The 14049-nt window shown below is 43.1% G+C and overlaps 1 protein-coding gene and 1 long non-coding RNA gene across 5 annotated transcripts in view; both read right to left on the reverse strand.

Annotated features, from left to right (window-relative positions):
• SACS (sacsin molecular chaperone) overlaps positions 1-5043 on the reverse strand; it is a 57259-nt gene extending 52216 nt beyond the window's left edge. For 2 of the 4 annotated variants that reach the window (XR_013174757.1, XM_077158839.1), the window contains exons 1-2: positions 4832-5043; positions 4365-4515 (exon numbers count right to left, since the gene is read on the reverse strand). Coding sequence is in view for 1 of the 4 variants with exons in the window: in XM_077158839.1 (XP_077014954.1) it covers positions 4365-4515; positions 4832-5043 (363 nt within the window). In the remaining 3 variants the exon portion in view is untranslated. Of the gene's footprint in view, positions 1-2677; positions 2693-4364; positions 4516-4831 lie in introns of those variants that run through there. The other 2 variants (XM_077158840.1, XM_077158841.1) reach the window with 2 other exon arrangements.
• A 363-nt stretch (positions 5044-5406) lies between these two features.
• LOC143681641 (uncharacterized) overlaps positions 5407-14049 on the reverse strand; it is a 47825-nt gene continuing 39182 nt past the window's right edge. The window contains exon 3 of the long non-coding RNA XR_013174759.1: positions 5407-5616. This is a non-coding gene — a long non-coding RNA (uncharacterized LOC143681641). The remainder of the gene's footprint in view (positions 5617-14049) is intronic.

Consider the following 14049-nt stretch of genomic DNA (forward strand, 5'->3'; position numbering starts at 1 on the left):
CTATCTCCCCGGTTCCTAATGCTCAGTCTGGCAAAAGGTGAACCAACTCCTTTCCCTCCAGCACTCATCTCGTCTCTTTCATTTCACATCCACCTTGTCACTTCAACTAGAAGGCATGCAGAAAAGCCCTCCCTCTCCATTTCATCTCTAAATCCAGTATCTCCATCCCCCAGTCTCTCTTAAATCCAACTTGCTCTTCTCTATTTCCAATTGTTCAAACGCTCATTGTCCCTTGGATCTTTACAACCCTCACCCATCTGGTCTCTTTACTTTCTGTGTACCTTCTTATTCTAGTCTCTACATGGTATGGGTTTATATGTCTACAACACAAAATGTGAACATATCAGTATAGTTCATAATTTATAAAGCCTGGTTATATTCCTTCTGAATCGTAAAGTAAGCCTATAAAAACAATTTCATTCCTCTGTAATTAATTCCTTGCACAGGTGCTTCAGGAAACACGAGTAATTAACAATATTTATAGCAGTAATTTCAAATACTCAAATTTTGTGACACAGTTACACGGTGGAATATTATTTAGTGAGGTAAAACGAACAACCTAAACTGAACACAAATTTGGATGAACGTTAATAGCATAATACTGAGTGAAAAAAGCTAGTTCCAGGTTACTATATACCACATAAAAAGCTTCTTATAAAGCGAATACACTAAAAGTAAAACAATTTATCCTCGAGGTTTTATATATACATATATGCACACACACGCACATATATATACACACATACTTATGATAAAACTATTAAACTATAAAAAAATCAACAGAATGCAAAGCACAAAGTTGTAGGGGAAGAGTGTGAGGCAACAGGCTAGGAAAAAAGCATATATTTAATTAGGTAAATATAAACTATCAACATCTGAATGGATGATGTCATCAGGGAGGTTCATTACATACTGTTGGTTAATTAATTAATTACTGAATGAGAGCCATACATAAGCCGAGGATCATTAGTCCAATTCAGTATTGCTGGGGTACATTTAAAGGAAGGAAGACAGAAAGGCAGGAATGGAAATGGGGAGGGAAGAAGGAAACCTATTTGCAGGAAGAAGTTCCCAGGTCTTAGAGAAGAGTTGAAAAAGACACCAAGTAGAACCATGTTTGTAAAAAACAGAAGTACTAGCTATTTGCATCTGACAATTAAGGCTTTGGGTAGATTATAATCAGGGGCCTATCTACAATGTGATCCTCCAAAAGAAAACTCAAGCAGCACAGATAACTTCAGCACTGCTTTTTGCTTTCTCCTTCTGAGATTTTCAAAATTGTGGGTTTTGCTTGGGCTCTCTCTCGGATCTCAAATCATTTTAACCAAACAAAGTAACTTTGGTCTAATCCATCTCCAAATGCAATGGGCCACATGGAATCCTAAAAACTGAAAATTTTAATCTTTCTATTTTGTTTTTAAAACAAGATGATTATAAGATAATTTGAAATCTGGGTCTCTGTCTTCCAGCCTCAACATCCCTTACAAGCCTCAGAGAGGCTCACCTTCATTTACTAGGAAACATTAACTTCATTTACTAAAAACACAATAACTCCAAGTTACTGGCAAACAGTACAATGCTAATTAGAATCGACACCTCTCAACTCTTCTTCCTCGGTTCAACTGTCAAAGACATAAGGAGTTCTAATGATTCAATAGTTGTGAGCACTTAAAAGAAAGAAAAGCTTTGTAATACTTCAACTTGCTGGTCTGAGATCCACACATTTGGAACAGAAGAAGAAGGATGAGGAAGACACGGTTCTAACTGATAGCTTTAGCCTCTCCGTGGAGATAACGTGAGGAGCTGGCAAATCCCACTTCCAGGCCCAGAAAAGCAAAACCAACAGAAAGACGACAGCCAGAAAGGCAGGACTAAGAAAACGACTGCTGCAACCAAACCCAGTGGGTGACGAGGAGATGTACTTCCTACCCTAAAATGGAACTCCACAAGAATTCAAATCTAAACGGTTCTAAGTAGCATGTGGATTACAAGGGAAAAGAAAGCTCCATCTTCTGTGAAAGATCCACTTACACACAGGGAACCCTTTTTCACAGCACACCTTAGCATGAATAAATTAACCTGCTTAGCAAAGTCACAAGCCTGTACTCTGGTTTAGGAAAGACCGGTCCTCTCGTTTTTTTCCAGCTGAGCTCCACACTTGTCTTTTAAAGTTCACTGTTAATGGCGCTGTCTTTCCTCCACCTTTTAAAGAGCTTGTGTTTATCCCCAGTTAATGCTCTGACAGATTCTCTATGCTTGGAATAGTAAAAGGTCCACAGACTTTGGAGTCAGATCTGGGTTCAAATCCTGATTTGATACTTCATCCATCTGAACCTCGGTCGTACTCTTCTGCAAAATGGACAAGTAGTAACTAATTCATCAGATTGTTCTAAGGGTTAAATTTTATCTAAAGTACCTAGAACAGTTTCTGGAACATAGTAGTAACTCTGTCAATAAATGTTAATCATATTCCCAACACACTTTACTAAAGTACAGAAATGTGCTGAGCAAGTCAACTTTTCAAAATTCTATCTCCAGCTCTGAGCTTCTTGCGCTTCAGTCCCAGATCTGCAGCTGCCTGTTGAATGTCACCGCCTAGTCTAGACACTTACATAGAGACCTTAGAGTTGGTTAGAAGTTGTTTTATCCTATTCATATTAGAAGTAGGAAAGCAAACCTTAAACCCTTCATTAATCTGGCTTCCATAATACACTGGCAGTACAGGAAACAGGATCTAGGACACCTCCCTCTCAGCTTCAGGCATCTTCCTAGGTGCTTCTTTTATGTCTTGCCATTAGCTGAAGTAGATAGAAAAGCAAACAAAGTCACCTTTCCCCCCCCAATTAGGTGCCCTTCTGTACTCAATTATTAGTGCTAATTAAACCCCTTCCCTGACTCAAGACTCATGAACATCCTTGGCAAGGCTTTTTGCCCCATTCTATACCCACCCCCATCTATTTGGTAAGAAACTGCCACAACTGCGTTTTACAACAACTCCCGCATGGCCTTTCCTTTCAGTTTCTTCTCTACAAAGATAGCCTAGAACATCATCATCCCACATGAGGATAAAAGTTTCTTACCAAGACCCACCCAATCGGAAACACTCAATGCTTCATGGCCACGTTTATCACCCCACACCAAGGCTTTGCACAGACACCTGCCAAAGCACTTGCTACAGCAACACCTTCCCAAGGAAGCATTTCAGTATGACCACATTTTGGGGACAAGACGACCAAGGAGAACGAGAAGAGCCCCAGACAGTCTTGCAGGAGGGAGGTTAAGGAATGGTGAATAAGCACAGAAAAAGAGATAAGAATGGCAAACTTTGCTCATTTATAATTCTAGCATCAATCAGGTCAATGACGTCAAACACTTCATCCTCTAGAAACACAAGAAACCAGAGAACTGAGCCGAGGTACACAGAAGGACAAGATTACATTAAAGGATTAAAAATCACAGGTATAGCAAGGGTTTCTCCATCTGCTCATATTTGTGTCAGATAAATAAGGAAATCCAGTACTTGAACTGTCATTCTGCATTGCTCAAGCATTCCTTCATATACGTTCAGCTATTCTTTTCTTTTTTAATTATTTTAAACTCCGGAAATGATGTCTTTTATCACATAAAAATCTAAAGATATTTACTAGAAAAAAAGAATGAGTTAATTTCCAGTAAAATATAAACTCTTACTTTTAAGACAACTGTATTTTCAGCAATCTTAACGGCTACATATTCCAATATGAAATACTCCTACCTTCCAAAGTTTTGATAACTCAAGTCATTAATTTGCATTTTTAGATAAGTTTTGAAAGAATTTCACTCCTCAAACATAAAAAGAAAAAACTATATTAAATTATATCTGAAGAGCCCTAAATGTCTGTGATTCAATAATGGAGAAAAACTTTCAAAACATTACTGGTATGCCAGTTAAGTTCAGAAACATTTAGAAAAGCATGAGTAATGATTAAATCACTTGAACAATAATACCTCTAAACAAAAAACCTCTGGTTACTCCAGCAATCAAAACGTCTCTTACTTTCAGAAAGTGAAACTACAGAGAAGACAGGGGAGCGTAATAAGGGTGAGAAACACAAATGCTGAAATGGTAAATCAAGATAAATCACAGCTAATGACAACAACACATTCACGCCAATTTTTTCAAGTTATTTACGGAGCATTCTTTAACTATCAAAACTGAGTATTTGTATTCACTTATTCTATAAAGAAAGTAAAACACTCAGTTCCTCTATCAGCAAGTAAGTGCATGTTCTAATGTTAGGGCTCCACAGACCTGCCACCCGGCGGCCGCCCAAGTGCCACCCTGGACCAGCGCACAGTAGGGGTGGGGCGCCCCTGGAACCTACCTGCCGGTTGCGATGCCACAGGCGCTGCTCCGCCGCGGGGAGGCCGGTCTCGCGGACGATGCGCTCCTTGACCTCGCGCACGGTCCAGGTGGGCGGCACTGCGAAGGTCCTGCAGCCCACGCAGCTGGGGAGGACCGTCACGCGGACGCACCTGTGGGAAGCGCAGAGGGACCCTCATTGCGGGACGAGAGGGTGGCGTGGGGAAGCACGTGGGTGGGGGGCGGCTGGGAACACGTCCGGGTGGGGGAAGGACCGCAGGGATCTCGGAAGGGGGAACGTCGAGGGCCATGTGGGGGAGCCGTGAAGGACCAGAGGGGGTCACCCGTCCGAGACCACGGGGGAGAGGGCGCAGGGGACCGATGGGGGAGCCCCTGCGGGCCCCGCCCGCCTGCCTCCCAAGGTCCGGGAAAGCGGGACCAGGGCGCAGCCCCGTCCGGGCCGCGGACGCTCTTCTCTGGAGAGGTTACCTGTCCCCCATCTCGGCGTCCTTGCCTGGGGGTCGCAGGGCGAGGAGCGGAAGGGCCCGGCCCGGGAATGGCTGGGGGTCTGTGGGGAGACCTGTCCGGGGTGGCGCAGCGCAGCGTGGGGGAGCGCAAGGCAAAGGAGGGGTCCTCGGGCACCGCCGGCCTGGCCACACCGAGTCGCCGGGGGCCGCGGGCCGGAAGGGCGGAGTCCTCATGGCTCAGGGTCCGCACCGCCCAGCGGACCTCGGCCGCCGCGCCCTGCGCGGGAGCGGGCGGCCGGAGCGAGGTAGAAAAGGAAGAGGAAGGCCAAGGCGGCGCGCGTCCCCGGCTCCCTCAGGCGCCGCGCGCCCCCGGCTTCTCCAGGCTCAGCACGCGGGCACGCGCCCGCAGGACCGTTAGTCAAGAAGCCGCGGGCGCGCGTCCCGCCCCTGCCCGCCACGCCCACGCCCCTGGAGGCCACGCCCTGCCCGCCCTGCGTTTGAGGACGGCCCTGGGCCTGGCAACCTTAAAATGACTAAAAGGAGTATGTGCGGAGCATGCGTCGGCGCAGGAGACGCATTTTCCCTGATAGGGGTCAATAGCATCATGAAACGCAGAACTAGCTATTTCTAGGGCTTTTAGTCTTTTTTAAGAAAAGCACCTCCGAATAACGTTTGCGGTAGCCTCAGGCACATGAGGGAGGCTGGCGTCTGCAGAACGTAAGTTTCTTTCACGTTTTCCTTTCGTATTTGTTGTTTACGCACAGAAGTAGGATCGGTGATTCGCTTTACTGGAGAGTCAGCAGGAAACTAAGAAATGAGAACGCACAAAAGTGTATCCTGTGACATTGTTAAAATATATGTAACCTACTTGGGCAACAGGGTCCTGTACTGTTTTCCCATCGCAACTGCAAAGACAGGAACCTGAGTCTTACAAGCCAGGGGATCTCCCCGCAAATAACTAACAGCGCCTAGTACTTTGGAAGTGTGTGAGGCGGATGAGTCTTCAGCGAGGTCTGTCCCTTGGCTTATTTCTCAGAAGTATGCATGAGACCCACTGCGAATAGAGGCTATATGGTATTAAGGCAACTCAAGTGCTACAGCATGAACAAGTAAACTAAAGCGCCGCTTACTTAAATGGCCTGAATGGAATTAAATTTGGAGATAACCCCCCAAAATGGTATTAATTACAGTTTTCAAGACTCTCTTTTCCTTCTCCACCCAAAAAGATTATTGCTCAGAACTGAATGTCAGTAATAAATCCATTGAATACCCTATGGCTGTCCCATCCTTTCTTTAACGATATTTACATTGAAAATGCTGAAATTATGCATGCCTTTTCCCACTTGGGGGAGTATATGCCAACCCAATATAAAGATCAGACCAGAAAGCCCGAATAGGAGAATATTTACTTCCTCAGTCAGACAAGACTGTACAAGCAAATGCATAAGGATATCAATGAGAAACCCCAATCCGTGGACCCAGCACCATCCTCTGTCCCTAAAACCAGGACACACATCCCCTACCAGAGCATCACAGCACCCAGTGTCCGGGAACAAGCCCTTCACACCTGACTCCTTCAATTAAATACTTCCTGGTGTATGCTTCTGCCCGCCTTCCTGACCATCCCTCCTAGAGAGCCAGGCGAGCAGGACGCGGTGACCAGGGAATGTTGGGGTGGCACTGAGGACCTGAGGGACAAAAGAGTGAGTGGCCAAGAGGTTTCACCAGAACTGAAACAGGTTTGGGTGGGGAAGGATGCTGATGATAAGAAGCTTTGCACATCTGAGGTCTAAAGTAACAACGGATACATTTATTTAGTCAGCATGGGAAATACAGATCTCAAACTCAGGAGAGACGTCAGAAGCTTTTAGGAATCATTTATTTAATCATAAGATTTGCTGAATTCCTGTTGTGTCCTTGGTGGACAGACACATTTGTGAGTGACAAGGATTCAATAATGAACAAAACAAAGTCCCTACTCTCATACTTACCTTCTAGGGAAGGAAGGCAAACAATAAATAAGCAGACACACAATCTATAAATTCATCCTATGATGTCAGGCAGAGATAAGTACTATGTGAAAAAAATGGGGGGTGGGGGTGGTAGGGCAAGAAGGAAGAGCAAAGGAGATAGGGTGGATTCAGAACCCCTTTAGGAAAAGGGACATTTGAGCAGAGACCTGAATGAAATGCAGGAAAATGACATGACCCAGAAAGAGCTTATGCGGGAAGAAAAGAGGCCGTAGAACAACTGGTATAGTTCACGCTTTCATCATCTTTGACCTGGATTAGGACAATCGCCTCTTACTAAGTCTCCCTCCTCTAGGGAGTCTCCCTCCTTTCTCTCTTCCATCCATTCACCAGTCTGCCACACAATCAGATTTGGAATTGGTGATTGTTTTGTTTACTGATGAATTCCCAGGACCTAGAATAGGTCCTGTCAGAAAATAACTCTCACTAGAAAGAGAGAAAGAGAGGAAGAAAGAAAAGAAGGGAAGAAGGAAAAGAAGAAAGAGTATCTGGAAAAGAAGATAAAAGTAGAAAGAAATAATCACAAACTTTATCCATATTTCTGATACCGCAATACAAGCCACAGGTTTGCACACTGCTACTATTTTTAGGAGTTTTAATATGATTGCAATTATACTATGGATACAACTTTAAATTCTGATTTCCCCCTATATTATTTAACAGTACTTGAATAATGTTTTTATCATTGTATAAACATCATCTCTAATATTCCATTGAGAAGAAATACCTTAGGTTACTTTGTCCTGTTGATTTTATATGGATATTTTAATTTTTCAAAATTATGCACACTTCAATAAATATCTTTGCTCATGAAATTTTATTACTATATATAATGAGAAGGAAATCTGCAAATAGTCTACATTCTAGGAAATGTTTAGTTGAACCTTAGCTCCTTCTGTAAAAGCACATCATCAAGTGCACAATGCAAGAAGTAAAAAACTTTAATCCCTTCTTTAAAAGTGAGTCCAAACTCAGTAAACAATGGACTGTCCTTTGAGTCTATTTTAGTTGTAGAGATGGGCAAATAAAAATGTTTCCTAGAACAAGGTGGGCTCAGCAAGATAGAAGCAGAAAACAATTTTAATCTTTCTGATCACCTGCTTTAATTTGCTTGGTGGTTATTTTTTCCTCCTATTCCTGGATGAAATATCAAGCATGGTCCCTAACCTTCCATTCACTCTTAAATGGTAAAAAAAAATCTTCCAGTCACTCTCAGTCACTAAAATGGAAAATCCTATCTGTGATAAACAAAACTCCAGTCTGACTCAATGCAAAAAATCTTAAGTAGCAAGCAGGCTCCTTGATTCTGGTCAATCCTTAGCCACGCCCATCATATGGACAGCAGATCGGAAGCATGGAGGGAGGCTGAGAGCGATCTTCCCCTGAAACAGAACTTCATGGTCTCTATGAAATGGAACAGATCCAATCACATGCCTTTTATCAGAGGAAACAATAAATCATTCCTTTTTGGAGAATGTTTGCCAGTTATGCAAAGGACAAAAGTGCAATAAATAATTGTTCCTTTTTAAAATGAGTAAACGAAAGGTTGTTGAGCTTTAAAACAAGAAGGTGGGGAGCATGACATTCAGTTAAGTCCTAAAGAATGAGTAAAAACCACAAGCCAGATAAAGAAAAGGGAAAGAACTTTAAGAGAAAGGAAATAAATGGCACCTGCACAAATTCAGGGAGACAAAAAGCAGCGATATAGTTGAGAAACTTACAGTAGCTCCATATGATAGGAGCTAAGTGTGCAGAGAAAGATAATACTGGAGAAGTTTGCAGAATGTCATCACAAAGCCTCCCTTATGCCACATAAGGAGTTATCTGAAGGGAATGAGGAGCCAACTTCAGATTTTAATCAAGGGAATTAGGTAATCATAATTGCATTTGACAAAATTTCCTCAGGCAGCAGTATCCAGGATGAGTTGGGAAGAGATGAGATTTAAAATAGGCAGAAAACCAAGGGGGAAAAAAGGGGCATCAGTGAAACTAAGTAAAAAGTTTCAAGGAGAACTTCAGCAAAGCCAAGTATCCCATAAGTAAAGGGCTGTGATGGTTTGAAGCTGTGTGTACCCCCAGAAAAGTATGTTCTTAAAGTTAATCCTTTCCTATGGGTATGGACTTACATTATAAGTAGGACCTTTTGTTGAATAGGATTTAAAATTAAGATGTGGCCCACCTTGTTCAGGGTGGGTCTTAATCCTCTTAGTGGCGTCCTTTATAAGGACAATGAAATTCAGACAAGGAGAGAGAAAGCCATGGCAGCAAGAAGCCAAAAGCAGTGAAACCCAGGAGAGAAGGGGGGAGCACAGATGATGCCACTATGTGCCTTGCCGTGTGGCGATGGAACCAAGGATGACTAGCAGTAGTCTTCACAGAGAAAGCATTGCCTGATGATGCCTTAATTTGGACATTTTTCTCAGCCTCAAAACTGTAAGCCTGTGAGCTAATAAATTCCCATTGCATACTGAAGCACGTCGTTAGAAGCTGCTTGCCCTTCCAGAGGCAGATGTAGGTAGGAAGTGTAGGCAGTTTCTGCTCTCTCCCTAGGCATCCAAATAATTTAGCTGTAGTTTGAATCCACAAAAGCCAAAGCCATGGGAGAACGAAAGAAAAAAGGACAGGGCTGTTCTTACTTGGCTGGTGGCTTCACGCCCTATGAGTCTGGCAGCAGGTGATTAAAGCTCACCCTTTCTTTTATGGGAGTTCTTTGGAGACTCCAGTCACCAAGGACTCCTAAGCACCTCATGGCTCAGGCCAGTGCATTTCTACACCACATGTGCACTTGTGAGTCATTCTGCCACCATTAGGAGCTCCACATCTCCTCCAGCTTCCACCCTCATCCCCCTCCAGCAGACCCTATTGGACAAGCCCGCATTCGGCCCCACTGTGACACCATCTCACTTAGCTCAGGTGTGGTTGTGGCCCACCTCCAGTCTGCTGGCTCAGATGTATTAACCCTAGGCAGAGTCAGACACCAGACCTCAGTGTATCCCTGGGGAACACATTTCCCCAGTTCTCTGAGGGACACATTTCCCCAGTTCTCCGAATGGTCCCTTGGATGCCCCCATGGCTAGGCTTGAAGTGCAGGAGGCACCATCCTACTCCTGTCCACTTGGCACCAGTTCTCTGAATGGTCCCTTGGATGCCCCCATGGCTAGGCTTGAAGTGCAGGAGGTGCCATCTTTCTACTCCTGTCCACATTTCTCTCCAAGGAAATCTCTACAAAAATTCTTTTCCCAGTATACAATAAAGACTGAGATGGTATAATCTAGGAATGCCTAGAGTTAATAATGATAGTGACTAAACGTACACATTTTAAAATATTTTGCATGAGGAAGAACAAAGAAATGTCAATAATGCGGGGTGTTGAAAATATATGGTAATTAATATTTTAAAACTTTAACTTATGTGTGAGACTAAAGCAAAAAATATTTATTTGGTACAAAATTTATATTTCGACTAGTGCATTTCCTAATATAACTTATGTGGACAGCTTATTTGAACACCATAAGAACATGGAACCTTGAGTAGGGCATGAAATTTTGTAGGTTTGTCCAGACTGATGCCTCAATAAATCCCAGAAGGATTTGAACACTGAATAAAAAAGTATTTGCAAAGTCCCCTTGGAGGGATGGTGAGAAAGGGGGGAAATTCAACTTCCCCAAGTGGAGAATTCCTGATAGTCTCACAAGCAGTGGGGACAACCAAATCAATAGGCCGAGCCCCCAATCTTGGGGTTTGTTCATATGAAACTTAACCCCGCAAAGGATAGGCTAAGCCTACTTAAAATTAGGCCTAAGAGTGACCCCAAGAGAACCTCTTCTGTTGCTCAGATGTGGCCTCTCTCTCTCAGCCAACACGACAATCAATCTCACTGCCCTTCCCATCTCTATGTGGGACATGACTCCCAGGGGTGTGGACTTTCCTGGCAACATGGGACAGAAAACCTAGAATGAGCTGGGACTCAGCAACAAGGGATTGAGAAAACCTTCTCGACCAAAAGAGGGAAGAGAGAAATGAGACAAAATAAAGTGTCAATGGCTGAGAGATTCCAAACAGAATCAAGAGGTTATCCTGGAGGTTATTCTTATGCCTTAAATAGATATCACCTCTTTAGTTAAGGCATAATAGAGGCTGGAGGGAACTGCCTGAAAATACAGAGCTGTGTTCCAGTAGCCTTGTTTCTTAAAGATGATTGTATAATGGTATAGCTTTCCCAATGTGACTGTGTGATTGTGAAAACTTTTTGTCTGATTCTCCTTTTATCTACCTTATGGACAGATGAGTAAAACAGATGGATTAAAAATAAATAAATAATAGGGGGAACAAATGTTAAAATAAATTTAGTAGATTGAAATGCTAGTGATCAACGAAAAGGAGGGGTAAGGGGTATGGTATGTATGAATTTTTCCTTTCTTTTTATTTCTTTTTCTGAATTAATGCAAATGTTTTAAGAAATTATCATGATGATGAATATACAACTATGTGATAAAAAAGAATATTCAAATTGTGTGTTGATTGGTTTTATTAATAAAAATTTTAAAAATTAAAAGTAAAAATCCTCTCCCCTCTTTGTACTTGGTCTCATCTTAAGCCTCTGACCTGACTGAGGATCCCAGGCTCATGGAAGCTGCTGAGTTCGTCCCTGTGTAAACTGTGCACATCAGGGACATCCTGGCCCCCAAATGCTTTGGCACATGGTATCTACTGTCAAAACTGAGGTAGGAAGCATCTTATTTTAACATTTTGCTACCCTAGTCCTATAACAGCCATCTAAACACTTTAAATTGTGTTCTCATTGAGCCCAAGACAGGAAAGAAAAATAACACGTAATTCAAAAGAAATATGTATATATTCATTAATTCAAAGTTCAAATGCCAACTTTTTGCCACCGTTGTACCAAAGAACAAGACAGCACACCATTTCTTATGAAGCTTACATTTTCATACCAGGAGGCAGACCAGAAATAAATACACAGATATGTGACTTTCAAAGCAGAAGTAAGAACTAGGATGAAACATAAAATGGGCAAGGGAATAGAAACGTGAGTTGGGTGCTGTTATATGGGGTGGTATGGGAAGGTGTCTCTGCTCAAATGTCACCTGAGATGAGAACGAAATATGATAAGCGAGAAAGTGTACTGATGGAAACTTTGGGATGATGCTGTTTTCGTTTTCGTTTCCTAGCTGCTAAAACAAGTACCATACAAGGGGTTCGTGTAATGACAGGAATCTTTTGGCTCACTATTTCAGAGCCTAGAAGGCTCGCTTCCTTCCTGGGTTGGTATCTTCTGGATGGCCGCCAGTCTTTGGAGTTCCTGAGTTTTCTGACAAATGGTAACGTTCATGGTGATGACTTCTCCTTTCCCCTCCAGCTTCCACTGACTTCGACTTCGGGCTGTTTGCCACGGCTTCTCTGGGTGTGTCCAATTTCCTTTCCCTATCAGGACTTCAGCCATGCTGGATGAAGGCCTACCCTCCTGCAGTTTGGGCACACCTTAGTTACTAACACCTTTAAAGGTCTTATTTACAAATGTGTTCACACCCACAGGTGTGAGCGGTTAGGGCCTGACTGTACCTTTTGTGGAGGTCATGGTTCAGTCCTTAGCAGTGATCTGAGAAAGACATCCCTTACCCAATTATTAAAATTGCAAGGATCTGATTTCTTCTCTACAAGGAGGGAAATTAGCTATTCTAGTTCATTCTCCTTAACTTGCTCACCTTATTCCATAACATCTGCTGAATGTACTTAAAATTACGATAGTATGCAAATCAGAATTCTCTATTTTCTACAACTACAAATTTCTAAATGAAGTATATTTCCTAAGTTCAATTAACTGACCTACCTACTTAATTGAGGCATGCTTCAAACTGATGAATATTTTTACATATGTCTATACTGTTTTGTTTTAGATTTACTCAATGACCATTCATTTTTTAAGGGGAGGCACTCCACTTTCACTTACCTTGCATGAAAATGGTTGCTGTGTGTACAGGGTTGTGTGTGTGTGTGATCATGGTGGGGGAGGTATGTAGAAGATGACTGCTGACATTCTTGTAACACACAGAGTCTTTAGGGCTAAGCATCATAATGAACTGATAGGACGGGTGGAAACTGGCCATGGGAATTTCCACTGTCTTGTGCCCAAAGAGATTCCATGGAGTTGGATAAGGAGAAAACCCCCCATTCCCCCTAGTCTCCTGTCACAGCCTAAGATGGCAGCATACACACAGCAACTCAGGGAGGAGCTGGCAGAGGGGTGAGGGGCTGCACTACAGCAGGCCTAATAGGATTTTTCACTGGTACCTTTAAAATTACTGTGACCACAGCCAGCAGAAAGCTGTGCACCTCTGTGCTTATCACGCAGCCTTCTTTTGGACCTTCCCCACTTTCTTACACCTGTGTTACTAACCTTGGTAAGTCTGATAAACTCTTCTCCATTACAGTTTTCCATCAGATCCACCCTGACCTTGAAAGGAACACGATATGTGTATTTTACTAAGTCAGGCTGATTGGCTCTCAACTTGCTTCCTCTTTCTGCTTTCCTAGGGCATCCCCACACCTTGGCCCTCTGCCTCCCCAAGATGCTTCTCACCACCCATCTGCCCCTGGCACCACCACGACAGCCTCCTTTCTCCTCTCCTTACAGCATTCTGGAAGGGACTGTTCAGATGCAAATATTTCTTTGGCAACGAATTTTGAATTTAGTCCATGACAACCTGAGAAATGAACTGGCAATCTGATGTGTGAATAAATCAGCCTGAGAGAAGATTGTGGATGACAGTGGCTTGTATGATGTGTAGTTAAGGAAGCAAGGGCAAAAGCAATTTAAACCAGCAAACTCAAAAAGAGAGCCACGCAGCAACAGCTTCCCATCTCAGAGTCCAAGTCAGAGTCTTTGGCCTGCGAGAACGTAGTTGGTCTCCCCTCCTTTCCCTGTGCATCTCCCCCTGCTCACCACACCACAGCCACACTTGCTGTACCACACTTGTGTGGTAACAGATAACACAAAATTTCCCATTTTAACCACTTTTTCAAGTATACAGCTCAGTGGCATTAATGACATTCGCAGTGTTGTGCAGCCATGACCAAAACTTTTTCATCACCCAAACAGAAATGCTGTACCTGTTAAAGAAAAATTCCCCAACCTGCCATCTCCTCCAACTCTGGTAACCTCTGATCTACTTTCTGTCTCTGTGAATTTGTT

This window comes from Tamandua tetradactyla, chromosome 4 (assembly GCF_023851605.1).
Source record: "Tamandua tetradactyla isolate mTamTet1 chromosome 4, mTamTet1.pri, whole genome shotgun sequence".
Lineage (NCBI taxonomy): Eukaryota > Metazoa > Chordata > Mammalia > Pilosa > Myrmecophagidae > Tamandua > Tamandua tetradactyla.